At 39.0% G+C, this 27,503-nt stretch overlaps 1 protein-coding gene and 1 non-coding gene across 2 annotated transcripts in view; one reads left to right on the top strand and one right to left on the bottom strand.

Annotated features, from left to right (window-relative positions):
• The window catches only part of ADAM28 (ADAM metallopeptidase domain 28), a 74,271-nt gene that overhangs the window by 28,985 nt on the left and 17,783 nt on the right, over positions 1–27,503 (top strand). The window contains 9 exon segments of the mRNA XM_042934541.1: positions 1,923–2,007; positions 9,648–9,778; positions 11,065–11,242; positions 13,281–13,370; positions 15,615–15,810; positions 20,597–20,699; positions 23,590–23,749; positions 24,696–24,776; positions 25,085–25,163. Of these exon segments, the coding sequence (XP_042790475.1) occupies positions 1,923–2,007; positions 9,648–9,778; positions 11,065–11,242; positions 13,281–13,370; positions 15,615–15,810; positions 20,597–20,699; positions 23,590–23,749; positions 24,696–24,776; positions 25,085–25,163 (1,103 nt within the window).
• LOC122218826 lies at positions 17,430–17,534 on the bottom strand. The gene has a single exon (XR_006202139.1). It is a non-coding gene; the product is annotated as a U6 spliceosomal RNA (small nuclear RNA).

Raw genomic sequence — 27,503 nt, 5'->3', positions numbered from 1 at the left:
GGATAGGAATACTGCAAGCCTAGCTCATTGGGGGTTATATCTGAAGAATAGCTGCCATAGCTCCTTAATTTTGAAAGGTGAGTTCCTTAAATTGTCAAGGGTTCACCGCAGGGTGAGCTCATTTTGTTTGGAGAAAGTTAGTATTTTTTTTCAAGGACTCACAGCTCATAAGTAGTAAGGTAATTCAACTCTTACCAGACTGCCTCCAGGGCCATGCTCAAATTATAGTAAACTCCCATACTTTGAACCAACAGGGTAGAGAGATAAAAATCACAGACAAGATGGCAAATGCATAGATAAAAAATGACAAGCCAACAGAAAGAGATTTCCTGTCTAGACTGGAATAAACAGGATAAAAGTACTAAAAAGATATGGTGGAAAGAAATAATTGCACTTTCATTCAAAAATTTACCTAATCGGGGCGCCTGGGTGGCTCAGTCGGTTAAGCGTCCCACTTCGGCTCAGGTCATGATCTCACGGTTCGTGGGTTCAACCCCCGCATCGGTCTCTGTGCTGACCGCTCAGAGCCTGGAGCCTGTTTCAGATTCTGTGTCCTCCCCCTGTCTCTGCCCCACCCCTGCTTGTGCTCTGTCTCTCTCTGTCTTTCAAAAATGAATAAACATTAAAAAAATTTTTTTAAAAAGAAAAAAAATTGCGTAATAAATTAACAAAAGGTTGTGTCTATACCTAGGCATAACAAGGTAAGAACTTTGTGGTACAGCTATAATCTATCCACTAAAAAAGAGTAAATAGCTAACTCCATAACGGGGGAAGATTTATTTATTATAAATGAGCTGGTAGTGAGAATTGAACCCACACAAATGCAGACTTAAGTATAAGTAATTTTTTTAATATGAAGTTTATTGTCAAATAGGTTTCCATACAACACCCAGTGAAGTATAAGTAATTTTATAACATAATTTTTAAAGAGGATATCAATACTGCAAATCTTTAAAATATCAGGTATAATGCAAAATATCATTTCAAAACAACAGATATCTGAAAATTGCCCAAAGGAAGTATAAAGTGGGACGAAGTTCTCTAATTTTCCTTATTCTGCATGGCAAAATCAGTACTCTCCATTCTTGATTATGATAAGTGGGAAAATATAAGTTCAACTTTTTATGTAAATGCATCTACTAAGGGCATTTTTTAAGTAATGCATTCTTTGAAAATTACTAGAGGCAACCCAGGGTCAGGATCTTGATCAGATCACAGAATAATAACAAAGGCAGCACATGGAATCATTGCAAATGGAAAGAAAAAAAATGAAGAAGACTAAAAAAAGAAATTAACATTACTAAAACCAAACCAATAGTCTATGCAAATAAATGTAAGTGGCTCAAATTCCTTTTAACAAATATCTCAATAACATAAATGCTTCGTAACGCAAATACATTCAGAATGGGCCCAAATTCCAAATCCCACTATAGCTTAAAACAGTGCTAAAAGTGAACAAAAGTAAATGATATAAAAATATATGAGAGAAAAACATAAATTAAAACAAAGCATATGTGAAAATATTAATATTCAAATTATATATATATATATATATATATATATATATATGGACAAAAACATTCCTGTTTATTTACTTCCTGGCAAGAGATGAATTCCACAACAAAAAATATAAAATAATGAATGAGAGATATAAAATATTTTTAAAAATTTTTTTGAGATATAAAATATTAAAAATGATTATATCCGGTGATTATATCCGGGTGCTTATATTTAGTTGATATGACAACCATTGCACATTAAAAAAATGCCTAATGCAAATTCAAAAACTGAAGGAAATATTTAAGAGTTATTATTTACAATGTGAGTTTCTCTGTTAACCATTTAGAGTCCTGGATGAGTTGTCTATAGAAAATATCATTTAGAATCATAAGTTGTTATATCAATTATTTTCTTTCTTTCAGAGCAACAGAACTTTCTGGAACAACCGTGGGCCTTGCCTTCATGTCTACAATGTGCTCTCCTTATCATTCTGTTGGCATTGTTCAGGTTTGTTTGAAGATAAATAGTTGGTTCTGCAGTTCAAGTCTGTCAAATGCTCTTTTTTTCTGAATCATGAAGGGTTTTTTTGTTGCTATGGCAAATAACATGGATTGAACTTCAAATGTTGAAACAGTCTTGCATATCAAATATAAACACATCATTGCCATAACGTATTATCTTTTTTATATATTGCTGGATTCAACACACTAACATATCTTGAGGATTTCTATAGTCTGTTTAATCCTGAGGGATACTAGTGTGTAGTTGTCTTTTCCTGTTATGTGTTTTTCATGTTGTGTTATTAGAACAAATATCGGGTAAATCTGGCCACATAAAATGATGTGTTCCCAACGTTTCAAATTTATGGAATGTTTTAGTAAGATTGGTATTACTCCTTCCTAAAATATTTGGTACAATTCATCAGTAAAACTATATGGGTCTGGCATTTCTTTATGTTTTTAACTATGAATACAATTTCTTCCATAGATAACAGAAGTGTTCAGGTTATTTATCTTTTCTCAGATGATATTAGCAATTTATGTCTTTTTCTTATGATCTTACTAAGGACTTATTAATTTTATTGATTTCAGAGAAAGAGCTTTTGCTTTATCGACATTCTCTACGGTTTCCTTGCCTTCAGTTTCATTGATTTCTGCTCTTGATTATTGAATTTCTTTTGCTTTCTCTGCATTAATTTGCTATTCTTTTCTATTACTTAAGGAACATTTTTAGATTATTCATTTGAGGCTTCTCTCTTTTTCAAATATGAACATTTAATGCATAAATTCCCTACCATGCACTGCTTGACTGCATCTGTGATATTTGGATATGTGTGTTTTTATTTTCAGTTAAAATATTTTCAGTTAAAAATATTTTCTAATTCCTTTTTGGATCTCCTTTTTGACTAATGTATTATTTAGAAGTATACTATAATGATTTCTATTATGATTTTCTTTTAGTTTCATTATATTATGATCTGAGTATTCATTTGCTAGGGCTTCCATAACAAAATACCCCAGACTGTATGGCTAAAACAACAGAAATGTATTTTCTCAGAGTTCTGGAGGCTAAAAATCCAATATCCAGGTATTGGTAAGTTTGGTTTCTCCGGAGGTCTCCCGCATTGGTTTGCAGATGACTACCTTCTTGCTGTGCCCTCACATGACCTTTCCTCTTTGCACACATCCCTTCCTCTTCAGTCATGTTGGATTAGGGCCCCATCCTAACTTATATTCTCATTTAACCTTAGAGGCCCGATCTCCAAATATGGTCATGTTGGGGGTTAAGATTTTGATATACGAATTGGAGTGTGTGGGGGGGGGGGTGGGCACAATTCAGTTCCTAATAATCTGGAGCATACCTCATAGAATGTTAATATTTTTAAATTTTTTGAGGTTTGTTCTTGGTCAATACTGCATATGATCTTGAAAAAGAATACCTTCTGCTGTTACTGAATGGAGCATTCTATAACCGGCAACCATGTCAAGTTAACTTACAGTGTTCAGTTCTTTTGAATAGTTTATAGAGAGTGGTTAAGTATCCAAGTATAATTGTAGATTTGTCTATTTCTTCTTTCAATTCTACAAATTTTCACTTCACGTATTCTGAAGCTCTATGGTTAAGCAAATACACAAAAACAGTTGTCATGTCTTTTTGGAGAATTAATCCATTATTGTTTCATGTTCCTCTTTTTTCCTGACATATTCCTGTTCTGAAGTCTATTTTGTCTGATATCATTAGAGTTACTCCAACATTTTGTGGCTAAAGTTTGCTTGATGCAACTTTTTCCTTACTTTTACTTTTAGCATATATTTTTCTCTACATTTAAAAGTTTCTGGCATATAGTTGAGTTTTACTTTTTATCTAACCTGACAATCTCTGTCTTTTTTTTTTAATTTTATTTTTTATTTTTTAAAAATTTACATCCACTATCAACAATAGCCAAAGTATGGAAAGAGCCCAAATGTCCATCGCTGCATGAATGGATAAAGAAAATGTGGTGTATGTATATATATATATATATATATATATATATATATATATATATATATAGTGTAATACAATATATATTAATGCATTAATGTATTAATGTAATACATTATATAATATAATGTATAATAGTAATACAATGGAGTATTACTCTGCAATCTCTGTCTTTTATTTCATATATTTAAATCACTTATATGTAATATAATTATTGATATTGAACTAAAAGCTTCAATTTTTTTTCTAGATGTTTTCTATTCCATCTGGTCTATTTTTTATGCTTTCTTTAGGATTGAGGATTTTAAAAAATAATTTCTTTTATCTCCATTATTAGCATTTCACTGTTACCTTTGTTTGTTTCTTTTTAATGGTTGCCCTGGTTTATTATATACCTCTGTTTGTTTTACGTTGAAATAATACTGGGCTGCATCACTTGTAATATAAGGATGTTACAAAAGTACACCTCTAATTACTCCCTTCCAGTTTTGTGCTATTTTTATCATTTGTTTAACTTTACATACGCTATAAATACACAATATATTGTTACTAATTTTTCTTAGACAGTCATCTTTCAGCACAGTTTAAAGTAAGAAAAAAATTGAGGCACCTATGTGACTCAGTTGGTTAAGAACCCAACTCTTGATTCAGGCTCAAGTCATGTCCTTATGGTTTGTAAGTTGAACCCTGTGTTGGGCTCTGTGTTGACAGCATGGAGCCTGCTTGGGATTCTCTCTTTCTCTCTCTTTCTGGCCCCTCTCTGACCTCTCTCTCTCAAAATAAATAAATAAACGTTTAAACATAATAAAAGAAAATAAAAATAATATTATGTTTATCTTAGCTTTATCTAACTCACCTCTATTTCATTCTCAACCCTCTCCGTTTCTTTGCAGAGTTTCTATCTGGTATGATATTTTTTATTTCCTCCCAAAGATTCTTTGAAAATATTTCCCGTAACACAGGTGTGGTGTGGATGAATTTTTTAGTTGCTTTCAGATGACTTTATCTCTCTTTCTTTTTTGTATACATTTTCATTGAGTTTATCATCCTGGCTTAATAATGTTTTTTCTTTCAATACTTCTAATAATTTCACTTCACTGTCTGCTGGATTATAGAGTTCCTGATGAGAAGTCCGCAGTAAACTTTATCTTTGTTGCTCTGAAATGTATCTTTTTGTTTTCTACTTCAAGATTTTCCCTTTCTTTTTAATTTTCTTTAGTTCGATCACAATTATGGTATAACTAAGTGGACTTTGGGAGAAATGGGTAATATATCACACTTAGTGTTCCTTGAGCTTCTTGGTCTTGGGGCTGTATCTGTGATTAATTATGGAAAATTCTGGGCCGTTACTTCATCAAATATTTCTTCTATTTTATTCTCTTCCTTTTTTTCTTCCAGGGATACAAATTCCTATATCTATGACCATTCTATATTGCCCCTCAACACTTATATGCTCTGTTTTTCTGTTTGTTTTCTTTTTTATCCTTTTTGCACTATGTGTTTTCACTTGGGTAATTTTTGTTGAACTGTTAAGTCAAGTAATTATTTTCTCAGCTATTCCAAATCTACTGTTAAGCCTGTTGCAGATATCGTTCGTTTCAGTTACTGTCTTTTTCATTTCTAGCATTTCCATTTGATTCTTTCTTATGGTGTCCAGGTCTGTTGAAATTTGTCATCCAGACTTGTGTGCTATTCATCTTTTCCACTGGAGCTTTTACCATATTAATCGTAGTTATTCTAAAGTATCATCTGATAGTTCTAACATCTGTGTCAGATATGAGTCTGGATATGTTCATTGGCAAGTAGGCCTTTTTCTTTATTTTGTTCTTTTTTTTTTTTTTGGATGCCTTATTATTTTTTGTTGAAAGTCAGACATCTTGTGAAAGGCATTATCTGAGGGGTGTGTGTGTGTGTGTGTGTGCGTGTGTGCGTGCGTGTGTATTTTTTCCTTGCCTGGAAATCATCACTTCTTTCCTCCCTCTAGGCCTCTTGAGTAAGGTTTGAATCAATCTAGCAGGAGTTCAGTTGGATTGGGGATTTTGTTGTTGTTGCTATGACTAGCCTCAGTCCATCACAGGCTTTAAATTCCTCTCACATTATTTTATGTTTAGGGTGAAGGCTGGTTTTCCAGAGGGTTTTTCTCAGTGTGTGCTTCATACTCATTTTTAGGTCTTTACTGGATCCCCCAGAGAGTTTCTTTATGCTGCAGACTCTCTCCCTTCGGTAGGTGGTTGTTACTTGTTACTGGATGATCGTTAGAATTTTGGTGGGCAGAGGGCATTTTCTTTCGCTTTACTAAACCTCAGTCTTTGGTAGGTCCTGTGTCCTATAGTGTCAGGGGTAGGTCCTTTGAGTGCTCCTGCTCCACTGCCAGAGGTAGAGACCTCTAATGGACAGAGCCCAATATGTATTCCTGCCCTTCCTTCTCCTTCCTTCCAGGGGTAGAAGCTTTCCATGTATTTTATTTTCCTTTTTTATAGTTGTATTGAGACTTTACCAGTGCCCTGGGTGACAGGATTTGTTGCTCTTTCTCTCAGAAGCTTAAGCCCTTGGTTCAGGGCTAGAATTAGAATGAGGCGAGTGACACGTTCATTTCACCCTGGACCTTGTCACGTTTGCTCCATGCAGAGAGAGGAGAATGATCTTCGAGTGATTTCATGCCTTTTCATGCTCCTGTTCCCCTCCCCCAGGCCCACACTAGGAGGGAGGCTTTCTCAGAGCTTTCACGTGGTGAGGTCTGTGTGGAGAAAAACCCATGAGTAGGTGAGAATTCCCCTATGTCTGAAGCTCCCACATTTGGTGTATTTTCTTGCTGTACCACACACACTCTAACTATATGGGTTTTAAGATTATTTTATTTTATTTTATTTTATTTTTTAAATTTTTTTAACGTTTATTTATTTTTGAGACAGAGAGAGACAGAGCATGAACAGGGGAGGAGCAGAGAGAGAGGGAGACACAGAATCTGAAACAGGCTCCAGGCTCTGAGCTGTCAGCACAGAGCCTGACGCGGGGCTCGAACTCACGGACCGTGAGATCATGACCTGAGCCGAAGTCAGACGCTTAACCGACCAAGCCACCCAGGCGCCCCTTAAGATTATTTTATACGAGTTATTGCTGGAACCTGGTAGCGTCTCTTCCAGGTAAACAAATATTCATGTCCCGACTTTCCCTGTAGCTGCCAGCCTACCTTTCCTTAGATTTCATTTTGTTTGTTGCCTTGTGGCCTCAGCTCTGGATGAGTTCTAGAAAATTGTGAATTGATGGTCCAGTGTTTTTATTGATTGTAAGTTTGGAAGTGATGCTCTCCCCAGACTTCTACAATGTGGTGGTAAGGAACAGAGGTGGGGGGGGGGGTTCTCCTTTGCCTTTGTCTGGTTTTGGTCTTAGGCAGGTCCTGGGTGTCAGAAGCAAAGCTTTCTTAGGGATTCTTTCCATCCTTCCCACAGCAGCAAAATTCTGCTTTCTATTTTTTGTAGATCTTTTGAGGAAGAGTTTTCTGACCATCCCTCAGTAGGAGAAAATCTCGATGAATATTACTATAGGATCCTGGGCTCAGGATTTTTGTCTTTTTGTTTCAGGAGTAGAGGATGTGTGTGTGTGTGTGTGTGTGTGTGTGTGTGTGTGTGTGTGTGTGTTTAAACCCATCCCTTAACCATGTTGGGTCTTCCGTTCTACCCTAGGTTGTCAGAGATTACTATTTCTTTCCCCAGTGGCTTTAGGTTTCTATTCCTTAAAGGAGAAGGGTCTGGATATGGCTTCAGGCTCTTTTCTTGCAGCAGTTGCTACTTTACTCCTTCTGGACTACTCCACCAAGACAAGTTCTTTCTGTTCTACTACCTGGCTCCCAAAGTGTGCCCTGAGCTCCTAGAGGAGGTCCTTGGAGAAGAGTCTCTAAGTGTATGCAAAGCACCCTTGTTTCCGAGGTCCCGCGGATTCTATACTCCGGCACTGGCCTGTCCCAGGCCTTTAACAATTCACTTAAGAAGTTAAGTGAATTAACTTCCCCACTTGTAGGATCCCTGGCATCTCCTCCTCTACACTTTGCTAGAGACAAGCCAGTTCCGTCTGTCCTTGGGAGGGCCTATTTTTAGTTTTCAGGTTCTGTGGATGTTCTGCAACCACAACTGACTGATAGAGTCAAGGAAAATTATCATTATCTGGCTAGTCCTTGTTTTTAGTACAAGAATAATGCTTTCTTCAGCTTTGTACATCCTAGGTGGAAGTGGAATATATATATATATTATATATTATTATATATATGTGTGTGTGTGTGTGTGTGTGTGTATAATATATCCTATAAGTCTGGGTTTGTGACAAGCTTTGTAAGATGAACAGAGGAAATAAAATATGTACTTTCTAACCTGAAAGAGTTTACCATAAAGTCGGAAGCGGAATCGCACTACTTAAAGCAATACTTAAAATATATGATGATAGAATTGAAAACTGCAGTAGGAATCCAGAGGAGAGAATTACTGATGAAGATTCACGTGGTCAGGAAAAGTTGCTTGAAAATAAACTTCAAAGGGTGGATAGGGGGAAGAGAGAATAGAGGTCACTCCAAAGGAAAGAAACATTTCAGTTATGTGAATAATGAATTAAAGGAAGACACCATGCATTTAAAGGGACCTCAAATAAGGCAATCTGGAAAGTCTAAACACATTTACATTTTTTCCAATTTTTTTTTTGGTTTGTTTTTGTCCCCGTTTGAGTAACTCCATCTTACTAAAATAGCAAGCTTTACTGGTTCTTCTTGACAGGACGATACAATATCGTGAATTGTAAATATGAACTTCCCATCTTACACAGGTGTTCCTCGTTTGCCAGCCTTGTACTGCGCCTTCTGGATCCCTTTATTTGGTTCTTTGACATGAAGTAGATAAGGAAATCAGGCGTCTGTGCGTGGGTGTCATTGGCAGATTCCTGTCTCCCCTGTGGGAAATTAACAACCTTCAGTGATTCTCTAGTGTTGTGTTATTGCTCTTGAAAAACCTGGAGCCCCCAGTCCAACACTTCTAATCAGAAATCATCTGGTAATGAAGTTGGCTACGGGCTGGACTTCATACCATGGGGCAAGTCTAGAACTGACTGAGGTCTAGCTTGGCAGTAACAGAACTGAGAGAGATACCAACGGTACTAAAGTCCTAGGTTAACAAACACTTTTGGATCCCTATTAGCTAAACACATCCAAGACCTTCAGTCAATTAGAAGGCATTGAAAAACAAGCCGAGGGGAGGGAGGTAGATCAGTTTTAAGCAATTCTGATTCCTTATCATTTTTGAAGACCTTTTGCCACTGTCTCTCATGGCAGGAAAGCACAAAAATGTTTCTCATTAAAAATATTCCCCATTTACAAGAATAAAGAGAAAGCAGTGTGCCCTGTAATGGGCATTCAGTACCAAAGTTGTGTGTGTGTGTGTGTGTGTGTGTGTGTGTGTGTGAGAGAGAGAGAGAGAGAGAGAGAAACAGACAAACAGAAATAGAGACAGACAGAGGCAGGAGGGGAGAGGAAAAGGTGGGGAGGGAAAGAGAGATGGTGATTAGTGAAAAATCTGAAGCTGAAACCGTTCGATCTAGCCCACTTAGTGGAACTATTTAATTATACCCTGAGTGATAATTTATTTTAAAAACCAGAGGTCTGTTTTCCCTGTTCTTGCCCTTAGGACCACAGTGAAAACGTGCTTAGAGTAGCAGGAACGATGGCCCATGAAATGGGCCATAACTTTGGAATGTTTCATGACTCCTATGTTTGCAAGTGCCCTTCTACAATATGTGTGATGGACAGAGCACTAAGGTGAGGCTTTCTTGGAAAGATGCGTTCATATCCCTGTTTTTGGTTCACTCTGGACTGTGCTGTTCTTTTATGTCATCTTTGGCAACACATTCAAGCTTTTGAATATCAAATAGCATAATCATGAATGAATATCTACACCAAACCGCCTTCCCCCTCATCTGTGCATTTTTTTTCATTAACTAAAGACATCATTTAAACATATTGTGTCTTTGCTGTTGGGGTGACTTGACATTTTTAACTTCAGATTATCTACACCAGATCTGGTTTCGGAAAATAATTGGTATTTATCACATTTTCAATAAATTCAGATTGGGTAGTGGTAGGGAGAAAGTTCTGGGAGAAAAATCTAATTAAAGAAGAATGTTCGCAAGGACCCTGGGTGGCTCATCGGTTGAGCGTCCAACTGCGGCTCAGGTCATGATCTGACGGTTTGTGAGTTTGAGCCCCTCATTGGGCTCTGTGCTGACAGCTCAGAGCCGGGAGCCTGCTTCAGATTCTGTGTCTTCCTCTCTCTCTGCTCCTCCCCTGCGCACACTCTTGCTCTCTCTCAAAAATAAAGATTAAAAAAAATTTTTTTAAAAAAAGAAGAAGAACGTTCTCCCAGAAGGATAAAGAGATTATACATTCCTGCCTTGCCTAAGTAAACTTACCGTGGAATTTTATCCTTAAAAATCCCACAGTCCCTTTCATATATGTATTTCCTCTCTTGTATTTCCCTTTCCCAGCTCACTCAACCTAGGGTTCCACAAAATTGTATTATGGCAGCATGCCAGCTACATATCTTATGTTATCTCTCTCAGATACTACTGCATTTTTAAACCTCATCTTTATTTGTGAAAAGAAGAAATTCTATCAAAAGTAATTCATCCGGGGTGCGCGTGTGGCTTAGTTGGTTAAGTGTGCAACTCTTGATTTAGGCTCAAGTCAAAATCTCACGGTTTGTGGGTTCGAGCCCTGCGTCAGGCTCTGTGCCGACAGCTCAGAGCCTGGAGCCTGCTTCAGATTCTGTGTCTCCCCCTCTCTCTGCCTCTCCCCCGCTCGTGCTCTGTCTCTCTCAATCTCAAAAATAAACATTAAAAAACAATTTAAAAAAAAGTTGGAGGTGTTTGTGTCCATCCGGAAGGGCTAATTTAGGCACAGAAATGAGCTCATGATTTAGCCATTGGGCACTGGATTGGATTTCATCTTTTGGGGCAGGTTTGGGGTATATCATCCCCAATGTGTGACATTGCTCCCTTCATGCTCAGCATGACTGTGTTTCACTCTCTTCTTCCTTGCCTTCACAGCTTCTATATTCCTACAGACTTCAGTTCCTGCAGCCGTGTCAGCTATGATAAGTTCTTTGAAGATAAATTATCAAATTGCGTCCTCAATGTTCCATTGCCTACAGATATCATATCCACCCCAATCTGTGGGAACCAGTTGGTAGAAATGGGAGAAGACTGTGATTGTGGGACTCCCGAGGTACCACCAAGTACTCTCTGTGGTTTTTTAAAATAATGTCTGTTTATTTATTTATTTATTTTGAGAGAAAGAGCGTGAGCAGGGGAGGGGGAGAGAGAGAGGGATAGAGAGAATCCCAAGCAGGCTCTGTCTGCCCTGTCAGTGAGGAGCCCGAAATGGGGCTCGATCTCCCAGTTCGTGAGACCTGAGCCAAAGTCAAGAGTCAGACACTTATCTGGCTGAGCCACCCAGGCGCCCCCAACCAAGTACTTTCTAAAATGATCGAATGTGTTTTTCAATTGTTAAGAAGATAAACCATAAACCTGTACTACGCAGGCTCACTCTGAAATTGTGTGTTTCTATAATTTTGCATATGTTCGGGCCGGCTTTTCTAAAAATGAATGATGCATTGCTTAAAAGACTTCCTACTTTCCATCTTGGGGTTCCTCCCTATTTCTTTTTCTTTTCTTTTTTTTTAAGAACATTCAACAATTGAGTTTTGTACTCTCTTCCCTCCCATCTGGCAGACATACTTAATGGCTCCTATGTGCCTATGACCTCTTGAGCGGTTACTTGAGGCACAGCACTGTGACAGTGCTCAGAGTGCAAATAGCTTGGTCAAGGTCACAGAACTGGTGAAGGGAGGAGCCGAGACGTGGACCCAGGTGTTTATGTCAGCAATCCCAGAACCACCCTGCCCTGGGATTTAGTTCTTCTCTTTGGGACTGAAGAGTTTTTATCGTTAGGAGTCCTGACTTGATCCCACCCTATTGATATGGCAGCCAGGGTTCTGAATGGGACCTTTGCCCCCATTTTGTGAAAACTTAACATGAGTAACACGTCAAGCCCTCGAGGGGTCAGCTTTTCAGTAACTTCAAAATATGACCAAAAATTTATTCATTCTGTGAGAAAGAAGAATCTTTCCAAGATGATGTGTATATTTGAAATAAGGGTAGGGGCGCCTGGGTGGCTCAAGGGCTAAGCGTCCGACTTCGGCTCAGGTCACGATCTCGCAGTTCGTGGGTTCGAGCCCCGCGTCAGGCTCTGTGCTGACAGCTCAGAGCCTGGAGCCTGTTTCAGATTCTGTGTCTCCCTCTCTCTCTGACCCTCCCCCATTCATGCTCTGTCTCTGTCTCAAAAATAAATACGCATTAAAAAAAAAAAAAAGAAAGAAGGGCGAGAGTTTTAACCCTAACAAGTTGTAACTCTAAATATATCTTAGGGATACTAAGCAGCTATAAGAGGAACTTTCTGAGGTAGGAATTTCCCCAAAACCTCATGCAGGTACCTGATTTCCTAGAAGCAAGGTGGGGAGAGCAAGACAAAGTCTACTGTTTAACACAGAGCTGGTTAAGTGTCAAACTTGGATAAAGAACTACACTTTTAGCTTTTTAGTGTCTGCCCTGGAGATTAAATTTACTGCTGGGTAGGTTCATGAGTTCAACTAATTATGTTTTTAATTATTTAGATAAATTTTATTTTATTAGTTTTTTAAATGTTTTATTTATTTTTGAGACAGAGAGAGACAGAGCACGAGCAGGGGAGGGGCAGAGAGAGAGGGAGACATAGAATCCAAAGCAGGCTCCAGGCTCCGAGCCATCAGCACAGAGCCCGATGCGGGGCTCGAACCCACAAACTGTGAGATCGTGACCTGAGCCAAAGTTGGACGCTTAACCAACTGAACCACCCAGGCGCCCCGATAAATTTTATTTTAAAAGACTGTTCCTTTTCCTTTTGTTTTCATTCATATTTTACTAAAAATAGATCACTTGCAGGGACGCCTGGGTGGCTCAGTCCGTTGGGCGGCCGAGTTCGGCTCAGGTCATGATCTGGCGGTTCGTGAATTCGAGCCCTGCGTCGGGCTCTGTGCTGACAGCTCAGAGCCTGGAGCCTGCTTCGGATTCTGTGTCTCCCTCTCTTTCTGCCCCTCCCCTACTCATGCTCTGTGTCTCTCTGTCTCAGAAATAAATAAACATTTAAAATTTTTTTTTTAAATATGAAATGAGAGCAAAATTTGAGGCCCAAACCAGCATTTGTATTTATTTTTGGTATTTCTTAGGAATGTACCAACATTTGCTGTGATGCTAAAACTTGTAAAATCAAAGCAAGTTTTCAATGTGCATCAGGAGAATGCTGTGAAAAGTGCCAGGTAAGATTATTACTTTAGTCTCTTTTAATAATTAAATACTGTGTATTTTTCTATATTAAAAATCTCCGAGATTATGTTGAATAAAATAGCAGAGTTTTTCTGTCTATAAAGTAACGCTGCTTACCATTTATATATGAGTGCTTTACAAATACAGGCTATTCGATTCTCCAACGACCTTTTGAGTTAGATATTATCATCTCATTTTGCTTTTGAGGGAATAGAGGTTCAGAATAGAGAATGTGTAAGATAATAGGGCCACTGAATTGGCAAACTCCAAATACTATCCGTTCCAAAGCCAAAGCTGGGGACTCCTACCTGCCACTGCTTCTGATGAAGGGCCTTCTTGCACCAAACATCATAATTGGTTGCATATTTCTTTTGGTGGCAAAGCTTTTATTTTAAATCTTGTGGAATCTCCCCTATCTTGAAACTTAGAAGTCACTTCAGGGTGAAAGTCTTGGAAAACAGATATAAAGGATTCTGTGTCCTTTTCTCTGTGGGGCTCATTGACTTTCCTTTCAGGTTCAAGTTTAGAATTTTATATTCCATTGTTGCATAGGATTCTCTATTATGATTATTTGTTTATGTGTCTCTTTCCTTAGTTAGACTGACTCCAAAGGGCAGGGGACTGATTCATCCTCGCCTAGCACAGAGTTTCATGCATTTTAAATGCTCAAAAACTGTTCTTAGAAGGAATGTGTAGAGTTTTAACGTACCAGATTGTGGGTAGTATTTGGGAGAGATTGGTTTCTTTTAATATCAGAGGGAGAGGAAAGAAAGAAAAGAGACCAAAAGGAAGAAAACTTGAGAACATAAGTAGCTTTCAACAAGCGTTGAATAAGGGCTATTTGTTAGAGATTGTGGGAAATTAAAAAAAAAAAGTAGTCTTTGACTTCAAAGAACATGCTGTTTCTTTAGGGTAATGACATACATACCTGAAACATATGAAAATACCATGCATGATTAAATGCCCAGGTAGACGTTATAAAGAAACATGCCCTTTGTGTAGCTTTTCACTTAATTTTCATAATGGCTCTGTAAAGGCGATATTAGAAAGGGAATTGGGTTTTCAGAGTGATGAAGTCCATTTTCAGCACCTAGCCCCTGGCAGAACCAAGATTCAAACCCGTATCTTCCAAATCCAAATTTAAAGTTCTTCCCACCCTGCGTAGAAAGGAAGGACTGCGTTGTGCACTGAAGAAGACAGAGGGGGCTTCATGGAAAATGAGGCTGTCGCTAGTCTTAAAGTAATGTGTAGATTTTAGATAGCAGACAGAAAGAAAAAAAATCCCCAAAAGAGGAGACTGAGGGAAAGAATAAAGATAGGACAGGAAGTATAAGTGTGGCTCAGGGGACAGCTGGTAAGAAAGCGAGTCTGGCTGGAGCAGTGGGGGTTGAATTTGGAGGGTGTCGTATGCTCTTATTAAATTTTGGATTCCATTCTATCATCACGGTAAAGATTTTGAAAGTTTTCTGATGATAGGGGAGCATGCCTGCTCACCTCACCTAGGGAAAGAGATGCCTCCAGTGTCCACACGGCCCTCCTCAGATTTGCATAAATGGCAGAATTGGTTTGACTAAGATTTCTCTGAGGAAGTAAGACCAAAGTTTGCAATAATAGATGGCGATGCAGTTAACACATCAAATGTTAATCTGGTTATTTCTTCTCCACAATAAATCATTTCTTAGGAAGAAGTGAGTTGAAAAGAAATATTTGAGCATACAATGAAAGGAATTAAGGATTAGGAAACATGACGCCTGGGAAAGTCTCAGAGCATGCTGATCTGGTGCTTGTAAAAACTTATTTTCTTTTCTCCAGAAGGTTCACTTCACCAATACATCTCGGAAGTTGCACATTTAAATCTTGAAAATCTTGACAAAGATGCATTCGGTAAAGGAAAAGATAAATCCTTTCTTTGCATTTAAGATGAGGCTTGGTTTTCTTCTGTATTTTTCTCATTGATATTTCTATAGTGCTTGCATTATAAATTCAGAAATATTGATGACTTAAGGACTCAGGCCATTGGGCAAAGCCAACAGAAGTGATACGATAGACGTCTTTAGTTTATACAATGCAAATGTAAGCATCATTCTATCTTACCGAAAGGCAACTCCTTGCCCCCCAAAAAAAAGGCCAAAAGGAAAAGATTATGCGCATCAATTTGAGATATCAGGGTAAGTCAGGTGGGGAGAAAACAACAACAACAACAACACAACTTTCTCTTCACTTTTATTTCCCTGCAGCTTAAAAAGCCTGGTGCAGTGTGCAGGCCAGCAAAAGATGAGTGTGACCTGTCAGAAATGTGTGATGGCAAATCTGGTGTTTGCCCTGATGATAGATACCGAATCAACGGCTTCCCTTGTCAAAATGGGAAGGGCTACTGTTTGATGGGGATGTGCCCCACTCTTCAGGAGCAGTGCACCGAGCTGTGGGGACCAGGTAGGAGGGCAGACCCCCATGTTGCGGGCATTCCTGCCTCTCTCTCTCTCTGCACACGCAAGGAAAAATCGTATTATAACGGGCAACAGTGTTTAATCATGGCCAAAGTAGTCTTCTGTCCCAGTCTTCTTTCTTGGAAATGGTGCATCCGCTCAGAATCCGGGATAAGTGCATTTTTAAGACATATGGTCAATTTGGGGACTGCTAGATTCAGCAAACAAAAATAAGGATGGCCCAGTTAAATTTTAATTTCAGATTAACAATGTTTTTTAGTATCAGTATGTCTCATGAAATATTTGAAGTAGACTTATACTAAGAAAACTTGGTTTATCTGAAATTCAAATTTAATGAGTAAAGCAGGAAAGAATATCCAGTGGGAAAAAGACAGTCTCTTCAACAAATGTTGTTGGGAGAACCGGACAGCAACATGCAAAAGAATGAAACTGGACCACTTTCTTACACCGTACACAAAAGTAACTTCAAAATGAATTAAAAATCTAAATGTGAGACTTGAAACCATAAAAATCCTAGAAGAGAACAAAGGAAGCAACCTCTTTGACATTGGCTGTAGCAGCTTCTTTCTAGATATGTCTCTGGAGGCAAGAGAAACAAAAGCAAAAATAAACTATTGGGACTTCATCAAAATAAAACGTTTCTGCCCAGAGAAGGAAACAGTCAACAAAACTAAAAGGCAACCACTGGAATGGGAGAAGATATTTGTAAAAGACATATCTAGTAATGGGTTAGTATCCCAAATACATAAAGAACTTATAAAACTCAACACCCAAAAAATGAATAATTCAATTAAAACATGGGTAGAAGACATGAATAGACTTTTTTCCAAAGAAGACATCCAGATGACAACAGAGACATGAAAAGATGCTCAACATCACTCATCACCGGGGAAATACAAATCAAAGTTTATAATAAGATATCACCTCACACGTGTCAGAATGGCTAAAATCAACAACACAAGAAGCAACAGGTGCTGGAAAGGATACGGAGAGACGGGAACACTCTTGCCTTATTGGTGGGAATGCAGACTGGTATAGCCACTCTGGAAATCAGTATGGAGGTTCCTTAGAGAGTTAAAAATCAAATTACCCTATGATCCAGCAATTGCGCTACTAGGTGTTTACCCAACGAGTACAAAAAGACGAATTCAAGGGGATCGTGTACCCTGATGTGTATAGCAGCATTATCTACAAGAGCCAAGATATGGAAGCAGTCCAAATGTCTCTCAAGTAATGAATGGATAAGATGTGGTGTGTGTGTGTGTGTATATGTGTGTGCATACACAGATATACACACACACACACATATGTGATATATATACATATAAGTATATACATATATACTTACAGATGTGGTATATATATATATACACATATATATGTGGTATATACATATAAGATGTGGTATATATATGGTGTATATATATATACGGTGTATATATATGGTATATATGTATATATATGGGGTGTGTGTGTGTGTGTACCCCCCATACACACAATGGAATTTTACTCAGCCATCAAAAAGAATGCAGTCTTGGCATTTGCAATGACATGAATGGAGCTAGAGAGTATAATGCTAAGTGAAAGAAGTCAGAGAACGACAAATACCATATGATTTCACTCATGTGGAATTCATGTGTTCTTTGCACAGGGACCATGTGAATCTCTGTATCGTTCCAATATTAGTATATGTGCTGCTCTAGCAAGCACACTCACATGTGCAATTTAAGAAACAGAACAAACAAAGAGGGAAAAAAAAGAGGGAGGTGAACCAAGAAACAGACTCGTAGCTAAAGAGAGCAAACTGATGGTTCCCAGAGGGGGTTGGGGGGCATGAGTAATAGAGGTGATAGAGATTAAGGAGGGCACTTGTGATGAGCACTGGGTGACTATGAAAGCGTTGAATCACTATATTGCACACCCGAAACTAACATTGCAACTATGTTAACTAGCTCGAATTTAAATAAAAACTTAAAAGAAAAACAAATTTCACTGGGTATCCTGTGCTTTATCTGGAAACCCTGATCAAGATCCTTCTCAGATGAGTACACCCCTAGAAGTCTGTGGAGGGGGGGGAGCGGTGTGCCGGGAGATGGGCAGAGTACAAAGAAAGGGGAAGAAAAGAAAAGAAGGCTGTGGGAATGCAGAGGAGCAATCTGGGAAAGCCAAATCTCTTAAATGTCCGTTTTGTCCGTCATACTGGAATTTTAGAAGACATATTCTCTGATTACACCATAAAAATAAATTAAAAATAAAAGCATAACTTAATCTCCAAAACTATAAACCGAAACTTCCATTGTGCTCAACAGATTGATCAGAAAGGCAATTTTAAAAATATCAGTTCTCCGGACTTTCTGCATAGGATGTCCATTGTGCATGTATATTTAATTTTCATACCCTCCTCTGCAACACTTCCAGATTCTTACCTAAGTGGCTGAAGGAATTTTTTAAACAGGGGAAATACGTCTTCCTAAAAACACTTGATGAGGGCTGCCACATGCCAGGAACTTTTCATAATCCCTGAAAATATACATAAAACAAGAGAAAGGAAAGCAACATCGATCGCTGATTTACAACACACCCGGTCAAAGAGAAAAAGAAAAAGAAAGAAAGAAACCTGAGAAATACATGGACTAGAACTTAGAAAAAAATTCCTGAATAAAACCCTTTGGATCAGGCAAGGGTGGGCTGAGACACAGTTTGAGGAGAACGCTGGATACCCCTGGTGCCCCAGGAAGTGTGCTGACCCCTGGATTCTGGCCTCAGCAAACCTCCCGATCACAGGTCAGGCTGACACGAATGCTAGACACAAATGCTAAGTCACAGATTTGGAAACAAGGATGGTTTTGCGGGTTAAAGAAACATGGCTTCCTTGGCTGACGTCAGTAGATAGCAGAAACCTGGGGAAAGAAAAACTTGAGCACAGAGGTGAAGCTCTGAGCTTCCCCTTTAGTATCTGGGGACAAAACCCTGCAATAAATGCTTTTACATGGTCCTTTTGCCCGACCCTTCACTATCTGCCTCACCTGCGAATCTGTAAATTTCCCAGCACCTAGACACTATGTATTTTGTTCACAACTGTGTTCCCAGGGGGTCCTAACACATTGCCTGACTTTAGTCAATGTTCAAAATTATTGAATCAATGTGGAACACATTTATCTGATATTAGAATAGGAGAGATCTTTTAAATCAGACATTCAAAGGCAGCCCTTATAAAAGACCAGAGAAGCAGAGTTGCCTCAATGAAATTCCAAATTTTGCCGTTCATAAGGGCTCACAAATTTATCTCAAGTTAATTTTCAAAGTTTGAAAAGTCTATCGCATATATAGAAGGAGGTCTCGAGATCACTATTCAATATCAAACCATTTCTGTAAGTCAGTTGCCGTTCCAAATATTAGAAATGTGGCCCAGGCATTAATAGGCAATTTGTCATAAAGAAGTACAAACATCTAAAGAACATTAAAATCATCTTAACTCACTAGCGAGAAGTAGAAGTACTGACACATTAATGAGTCAGGAGACATAAATATAGTAAGAAACAGGAACAAAAAGTTGATTCCTTCCACGTTTGTCAAATTGGCAAAGCTTTTCTACAGTTAATGCTCAGTTTCAGTGAAGCTGTGACAAAACACCCAGTTTTATAGTCTGGTAAGAACATGAGTTAGCACAGTCTTTCCAGGAAGAATTGGAAAAATGTATGTAGAATCTAAAAAGAAAATGCAGTCCTTTCCCCGGGAATCGTATTCAGGAATATTTGTTTACGAAGGATTTTCAGCCAGCACGTTTTACAAAAATTATAATGGGTAATTGGGAAACATCTCAAGGTCCAAGAGTAAGCATGAGTGAAAATAAATTATATAATATTTATGCAATGCAATTTTTATAGCTATGATACTGCAGAATATGTAGTCATTGGGGAAAGGACAAGTGTGTTGTTAATTGGGAAGCAGCGTGGTACCGGGAGTATCATTCATACTTCCACAACATTAGCACCAAGACCTCTGAAGCTTGGGATTAGGAATCTGCTTTTCCTTATTATCCAGGCCTAGTTATTCACTTTTCTCAGTGTAGATATTTTATTAAATAACAAGGAGCCTGTAAATGTTACTGAGACCAAACAACTAAGAAAATACGGTGATAAAACTCATTTTATCATCTTGGACATTGTTCAGGAAGGGCATGGACAGTGAGTTGAGTTACAGATAAACCCAGAGGTTAAGGCACTTGGCCAAGGTCACACAGCTGCGATTTAGCTCCTGAACCCTGAACCACTGTATTCGGTTGCTCATCTGATGGGGCTCTAAGAAAGATTACATGAGAAATGAAATACGTGATGCTTATTGTTGCGCGTGCACAAAGCAGTTTGGCTAAACGTTGTAAGAAATGGTATTTCTCCTGGCAAGTATTACCAGGAGAGCATTCCAATGTCTGCCTGTGGGTTGTTAATGTAATGATTGCAGCTCTCCAATTAAGTCTTTACATTTAGATGGAGTTTTCTTAATCTTCAGCATGTCAGCCATATTTCCAAATGTGTAGCTATCCATTGTTCAAAAAATAAATATTTAAAACATTATTTTAAATTCTAACCAGCTTTCTTAGTAACAAATTATCGCAGCCTGTATTTCTGACAATGGTCAATGGGATTATGCCCTAACAGTGCTTCTCATGCTATGTATTTCATTAATTTGACGTTTCACGAACCCTCTGTGGCATCGAACGCCTTATCTCTTTTCTTTTCTAACATGTCCCTGCTGACCCTGCCTGGTTCCAGGGACCAGCGTTGCAGATAAATCGTGTTACAGCAGGAATGAAGGTGGCTCGAGGTATGGGTACTGTCGCAAAGTGGATGACACACGCATTCCCTGCAAAACAAAGTAAGTGGCCTTGTTGTTTGAACCTTCCTGCTCCACAGACTAGGGGACTCACTCTCTTCCAGACACACATTCTGATTCATTCCAGTTAAACAGAAAGTGAATTTGGACATCGCCCATTTGATCAGCATCCATTAGGTGACTATTATGTGCTAGGGTTTCAGGCTACCGACGGAGTTAAAAAGACAAATAAGAAACGATCTCTTTTTTCCAGTCGCTCATGGCCGGTGTTTCAGATGACATCGAGTACAGTCGTTGTTAAATAGAGTGAATGTTTGGATGAAACACGCAGCAGTGAATAGGCCTGGCTGGAAATCGATACGTGGATTTTTTTTTTAATTTTTTTAACATTTATTTATTTTTTTGAGACAGAGAGAGACAGAGCATGAGCGGGGGAGGGTCAGAGAGAGGGAGACACAGAATCTGAAACAGGCTCTAGGCTCTGAGCTGTCAGCACAGAGCCCGACGCGGGGCTCGAACTCATGGACCGCGAGATCATGACCTGAGCCGAAGTCGGCCGCCCAACCGACTGAGCCACCCAGGTGCCCCGATACGTGGATTTAACAATATTCCTTAGGTGCTTTTCCACCTAAGTCTTTCATTATGATTCAAGGAGTAGAGACATTTATCTACTCAGAAGAATAACCAATATAATGCTTATATAGTTTTATTTAAACTTGCCATGGTAAAGCATAAGAAACTCTTAAAAACTGAGAACAAACTGAGGGTTGATGGGGGGTGGGAGGGAGGGGAGGGTGGGTGATGGGTATTGAGGAGGGCACATTTTGGGATGAGCACTGGGTGTTGTATGGAAACCAATCTGACAATAAATTTCATATATTGAAAAAAAAACTTGCCATGGTATTACAGAAAGAAAAAAAAATACAGTAAGAAAAGATTGACAGTTCATCTGGAGAATTTGTTTTACTTTTTGTATTGATATTCTGGTGGGAAAAATTCTAGCATATCACAAGCAATGGGCTTGAAATTTCTCTTGACGTTTATTTATTTATTTGGAAAGAAAGAGCAAGAGAGTGAGTGGGGGAGGGGCAGAAAAAGAGGGAGAGAGATTTACAAGCAGGCTCCGTGCTATCAGTGCAGACCCAACGTGAGGCTCAAAGTCACAAGCTGTGAGATCATGACCTCAGCCGCGATCAAGAGTCAGACATTTAATTGGCTAAACCACCCAGGTGCCCCAGGACTTCAGATTTTTGTATAAGATCTTTTTTTAATTCCACAGTTTTAAGACGACTTTTAAAATTCAGATGATCACAGATTAAACTTAGTACCTGCTCCAGATTTTACACACACTAAGTACTGCATAGCAAGAGACTGAAGAAGGTTAACATTTCTCAACGCTTTTCTATTAAACAGTAATTGTTCTAGGTGATAAATATTAACAAACTGTATTTTGGACATAGTATCATCTCTTGGGGGTCCGGGTGGTCTCTCCTTTATAAGAAATCGGGACAGATTTAAAAGGGAAGACAATTATGTAAAAAGAAATGTGTACGTGTTTTGGGGGGACCAACGTGTGGTTTGTGAGGTGGCGAGTGCGAAAGAGAGCAGAGTAGCTCCGTTTCCCTATGAGCATGTGCGCACGCTATTGTCCTGTATAACCGTTTGTATGAGCACTGGGTCATTTCCGCAACTAGCGGCACAAACGTATCATTCTTTCCACGGCCCGACCTCCTAGTCACTTCTGAGTAGTCATTGGCTGTAGTGGAGACTACGCCTGGAATTCTCTGTGCTCTAGAGCCTTCTGTATCAAGTGACTCCAGAAAAACACCTTCTCCGTTTTGGAGAGAATGTATGCCTTTCTCCACTCCGCAGTCACATTTCCTACCAGAAGCATTAGAAGAATCTGATTCTGTCACTCTCAGAATAGTTTTTCTGAGCCCTGCTCTGAATTCTGCATGAAGCAATTGACTCCAATTTTATTGGCATCGACTTTATTCACCTTGGCAGTAAGTGGATGGCTTTACTGAGTGCTGAGCTGTGTCATCTTTACTTGCAGGGAGATAGTTCTTCCAGTAACCATACATGATGCCTTGGTGTGTCACCCAAGACTCAGCCTTAGATAGACACAGTTACAGTGGGGAAAATTCCTCAGTGCAGTTCATGAAAATAAGAAGTAACCTTAGGGCACCTGGGTGGCTCAGTCGGTTAAGCGTCTGACTCTTGGTTTCCGCTCAGGTCATGATCTCTCGATTCGTGGGTTCGAGCCCCGCATCAGGCTTCATGCTGGCAGCACGGAGCCTGTTTGGGATTCTCTCTCTCTCTCCCTCTCTCTCTGCCCCTCCCCCATTTACACTGTCTCTGTCTCTCTCCAAATAAATTAAGTAAAAAAAAAAAGTACCTTAGCTGAAACAAAATAGAAACGGACTCCCTGTGTGCCCTTCATGATGTTACAAGTCCATTTTCCTTTATCTTGAAAATGACCTTCATTCCCAAGTGTTTCTTTTGGTCTGTCATGGCTTCTCCAGCTGCAGCCACTGCATTCCAATAAGCCAAAAGGAGGAAAAAAAGGAGGAATAAGACATATTCTTTCATGTAAGGCCACCTGCAAGAATTTGCACGCAAGATTCTGCTTTCTTCCAGTTGGCCGGAACTTAGTTAGGCAGTTGGCCAAAAATTAGCCGCCCAAGAACCTGGGAAATCAGGATTTTGTTGTGTTTTGTTTTTTGTTTTTGAGTAGCAATGTTTCTTGTTACTATTCTCTAGTTCTATTACCGAAGAACAAAGGGAACTTTGATATAAGGAGAACTAGGAATCTCTGCTCTAGGGAGAAATGCCATTAATTAAATACCGATAGGGAGCTGTGTTACATTTGGGGAAAACTGCAATTTGGATCCTGGTATTCTAACTGCAGCAAATTTTGGCTTTTCCTCAGCGATGCCCTGTGTGGGAAGTTGTTCTGTCAAGGTGGGTCAGATAATTTGCCCTGGAGAGGACATATAGTAACTTTCCTGACATGTAAACTGTTTGATCCTGACGACAGCAGTCCAGAAATAGGCATGGTAGCTAATGGAACTAAGTGTGGACACAGGAAGGTAAGTTGAAAGTGTAGCTTTTAATCAAAATGTTCTTTGGTCTTGTTTTTTTGTCTTATGTTTGCTACTCAAGGCCTCCTTCTGTTCCACGGAGGACAGTTTTCAAAGCAATGCTTATGCCATTCTTTTATGCATGCCTACATTCACCCCATCAGTATTATTTAACAAGCAACTATTATGTGCTTAGTACTAGGTTATTAAACCTAGGTAAATTTTATTGCCCCCAAATCAGTAGGGTCTCAATAAATTATAAGCCATTCTGATAATAATAAAGAGAATAATAAAAAATACTAATTTTTAGATAAATGATAATTGTTTTAATATTCCAGATGACATGATATTAACATGCTTTCCATAATGTTTTTGTTTGGAATGGGTGCCTTGTATCATGTGCAATGCTTAGCTCAGTGCTAAATATTTGTCCTAGGAGTGGACTGAAGGGGTAGATAAACAGAATGACCCATGAGGAATGAAGTCAAATAAGGAAATATTCTCTAGAGAACTTTCTAAATATTTAAAATAAGTATTATCTAGATCCCATATTCTTATTTGCAAAAGAATGTTGTGATTTCCCCAATAAAAAGGTCAGTTTGGGGACACCTGGGTAGCTGAGTCGGTTAAGCATTCGACTTTGGCCCAGGTCATGATCTCAGGGCTTGTGGGTTTGATCCCCACGTTGGGTTCTGCACTGATAGCTCGGAGCCTGGAGCCTGCTTGGGATTCTGGGTCTCCCTCTCTCTCTGTCCCTCCCCTGCTTGTGCTCTGTCTCTCTCTCTCTTTCAAAATAAAAAATAATAATAATTTTAAAAAATTTTTAAAAAGGTAAGTTTGATAACAATAGTAATGGCTAATAATATAAGACTAAATTCCAAAGGCTGAGCAATTTGCAGAACTGAAGCCATTGGGGATTGATGTGAACTCAGTGTTGTTTTCACATCACTTTCAGGTTTGCATTAACGCAGAATGTGTGGATATCGAAAGAGCCTACAAATCGACCAACTGCTCCTCCAAGTGCAAAGGGCATGCCGTAAGTTTTGAAAACATTTCCCCAAGCTCGCCGAATCTTTTGGAAGTTCGGGTCAGTCCTGACGATGCTGAAGTACCGTTTCAGCGCTCAATGATACTAAGTTTGCCTAACCGCTCAATAGTTTGGTTCGATGAAAAAAAATTTCTTCCACGCATCTGGTATTGAAATTCCCATGATGGATCCAGACACTATGTAGGTAGTTGCAAGGGTGCAGAGCAGGGGTTAGTCCTTCTTCTGAACGGATGAACAGGCTCCTTGGGTTGGTGGTCAGCCTAGTGTGGAAACTGACAGGATCACTGCTTGTCTAGGTGTGTGACCATGAGCTCCAGTGTCAGTGCAAAGAAGGATGGGCCCCTCCTGACTGTGATGACTCCACAGTGGTCTTCCGTAGGTAACATTACGCGTCTTGCTCTCCTCTTCCGAGCTTGTAGTTCGTAGTAAATTAGATTTCGTCGCCTTTTTTCTCTCCTCTTGGAATTCTTGTTCCGTAAATATTGAATCTAGAATATTAATCTTCAAGGTTTCTAACAACTTTTCAATCATATTTTCTAGTCCTTATGCTCCTGCTCGACATACGAAAAGATCTCCTCAAACTTTAGAGTTGCAATCCTATTTTAATTTCCCCCATTTTCTCGCTTTATGATTATTCTATTTTCATAGCGGGCTTGGCTTAATGTATAGATATAGAATCCTCATAAAACTCTTTAAGAATCTGGCTTTGGTTATTTTTGTAGGTTCACTGCTGTCCCTTGAATCATCTCTATTTCTTTTGAGTTTGATTGATTTGTCTTTCACCCTGTCTCTTATTTCACTGTGCTGTTTTTTTCTTCAGAATATGGGACCCTTGTTGAATGTGGGATTAGGCTGACTCGAATTAGCTTGCATGGGTTTTCTTTGTATGTTTTTGTGCTTGTTGTACCTCCTGATACCTCTCTGGATGGGACATCCGGATGTGAGCTCTATCGGTAGATAGAGAGACCTCCCTCTAGGACTTCGGAGTGGTAAGCAGCCAGGGTGGGGAATCCTCACCTCCAGTCGCCATGGGGAAGAGTACTTGGCCCAGGAGAGAGCTCTTCATTGCATTTACTTCTCGAGAGAGCTGCTTTTCCTCCATGCTCTTTCCTTGATCCTCCCTTTTCTGTCTCATCTACTGTGGGCATCTGCAGTTAGCCTCCATTCTGTTCTTCAGGCTCTTGAATCCCCCATTGCTTCTAGAGAGCAGTTCTTGGGTCTTTGCCCAGAGGCATAGCCCACTATTATTCTGCATACACAAGGGATGGGGGTGCAGATGGGGACGGGCCTGACCAAACCATCTGTCCCAAGTTCAGATTCTCTGTTGGCTTCCCAAGAAAAAAATGGCATCTACTTCTGACGTTTGGGCTATTTAAAAAAAAAAAATTGTTGGTTCTGGGGTGCCTGGGTGCCTCAGTTGGTTAAGTGTCTGACTGTGGCTCACGTCATGATCTCATGGTTCATGGGTTCAAGCCCCGCATCGGGCTCTGTGCTGAATGCTTGCTCAGAGCCTGGAGCCTGCTTCAGATTCTGTGTCTCCTTCTCTCTCTGCCTGTCCACCACTCGTGCCCTGTCTCACTCTGTCTTTCAAAATTAAATAAAAGTAAAGTTAAAAAAAAATTAAAAACAATTACTGGTTCTTTGCTAGACTTCTCAAGAAAGAATAGCATTTACTTCTGATGCTTAATTATATATATGCTTTATTACATATATATATAATTCTGATGCTTCTGAGCTATAATTTACTTTGTTTCTGTCCACCTAAATCCCCTAAAAATCCTTTTAAACTATGACTTCCCTCATGTTGAACTTTGTTTCTTCTCTTGATTAGCTAAATCACTTCCATTAGTAATTTCTTCTTTCTTCTTACATGAAACTTAACATTTTTAAGGATTTAACTCTGTTGCTAAGTAGAAAACATGAATAGCAGGTAGGATTGGATTAGATTTTTTAACTCACAGTTTTAACTTCATGACTCTTGAGAAGTAGATACTGATATTCAAAGTTCAAAACCTGAGGCTACCCTTATTTTGTTTGTTGGTGTCGTTAAATAACCCTTTAACAATAATGTTTCTTTTCTCTTAAATGTTTTTAGAATTGCTACTTAATGAGAACCAGTCATCATGTTATGCCTGGGTAATGTTTTCTTTTTATTATTTCGATCGTTTGACAGTGAGGTCTTTCAAAGTGAGGATTTGATTCTTCAGTTCCAGGAATGTGTCTATTATTACAGATTTTAAAATGGATTCTGTTCCACTTCTTTGGTTTCTAATTCAGAAATATAAATTATTTGTAGCAAATATCTTAACTAGGTGGCTTTATTATCTTTTTTTTTTTTGGCATTGTCTATTGCCTGTTATTTTTGGGAAAGTCTTTCAAAATTATTTTCTGTAAAATATGGTGAATTTTTGGCAATGTTAAGACTCCTATTTATTAGTTATAATGACATTTTATTATATTTTATTTTTTTATAGTGACATTTTAAAATATTCAGTGACATTTTTGAGTTTCCTTAAAGCACTTTTTTAAAAAATCTTTATTTATTTTTGAGAGGGAAAGAGAAAGAGAACACAGCAGAGGAGGAACAGAGAGAGAGGGAGACACAGAATCCAAAGCAGGCTCCAGGCTCTGAGCTATCAGCACAGAGCCCGACATGGGGCTCAAACTCAAGAACCGTGAGATCATGACCTGAGCCGAAGTCAGATGCTCAACAGA

The sequence above is a fragment of the Panthera leo genome, chromosome B1, assembly GCF_018350215.1.
Source record: "Panthera leo isolate Ple1 chromosome B1, P.leo_Ple1_pat1.1, whole genome shotgun sequence".
Taxonomy (NCBI): Eukaryota; Metazoa; Chordata; class Mammalia; order Carnivora; family Felidae; genus Panthera; species Panthera leo.
Note: the sequence above shows the minus strand (reverse complement) of the source record. Positions and strands in the feature narration are given on the sequence as shown.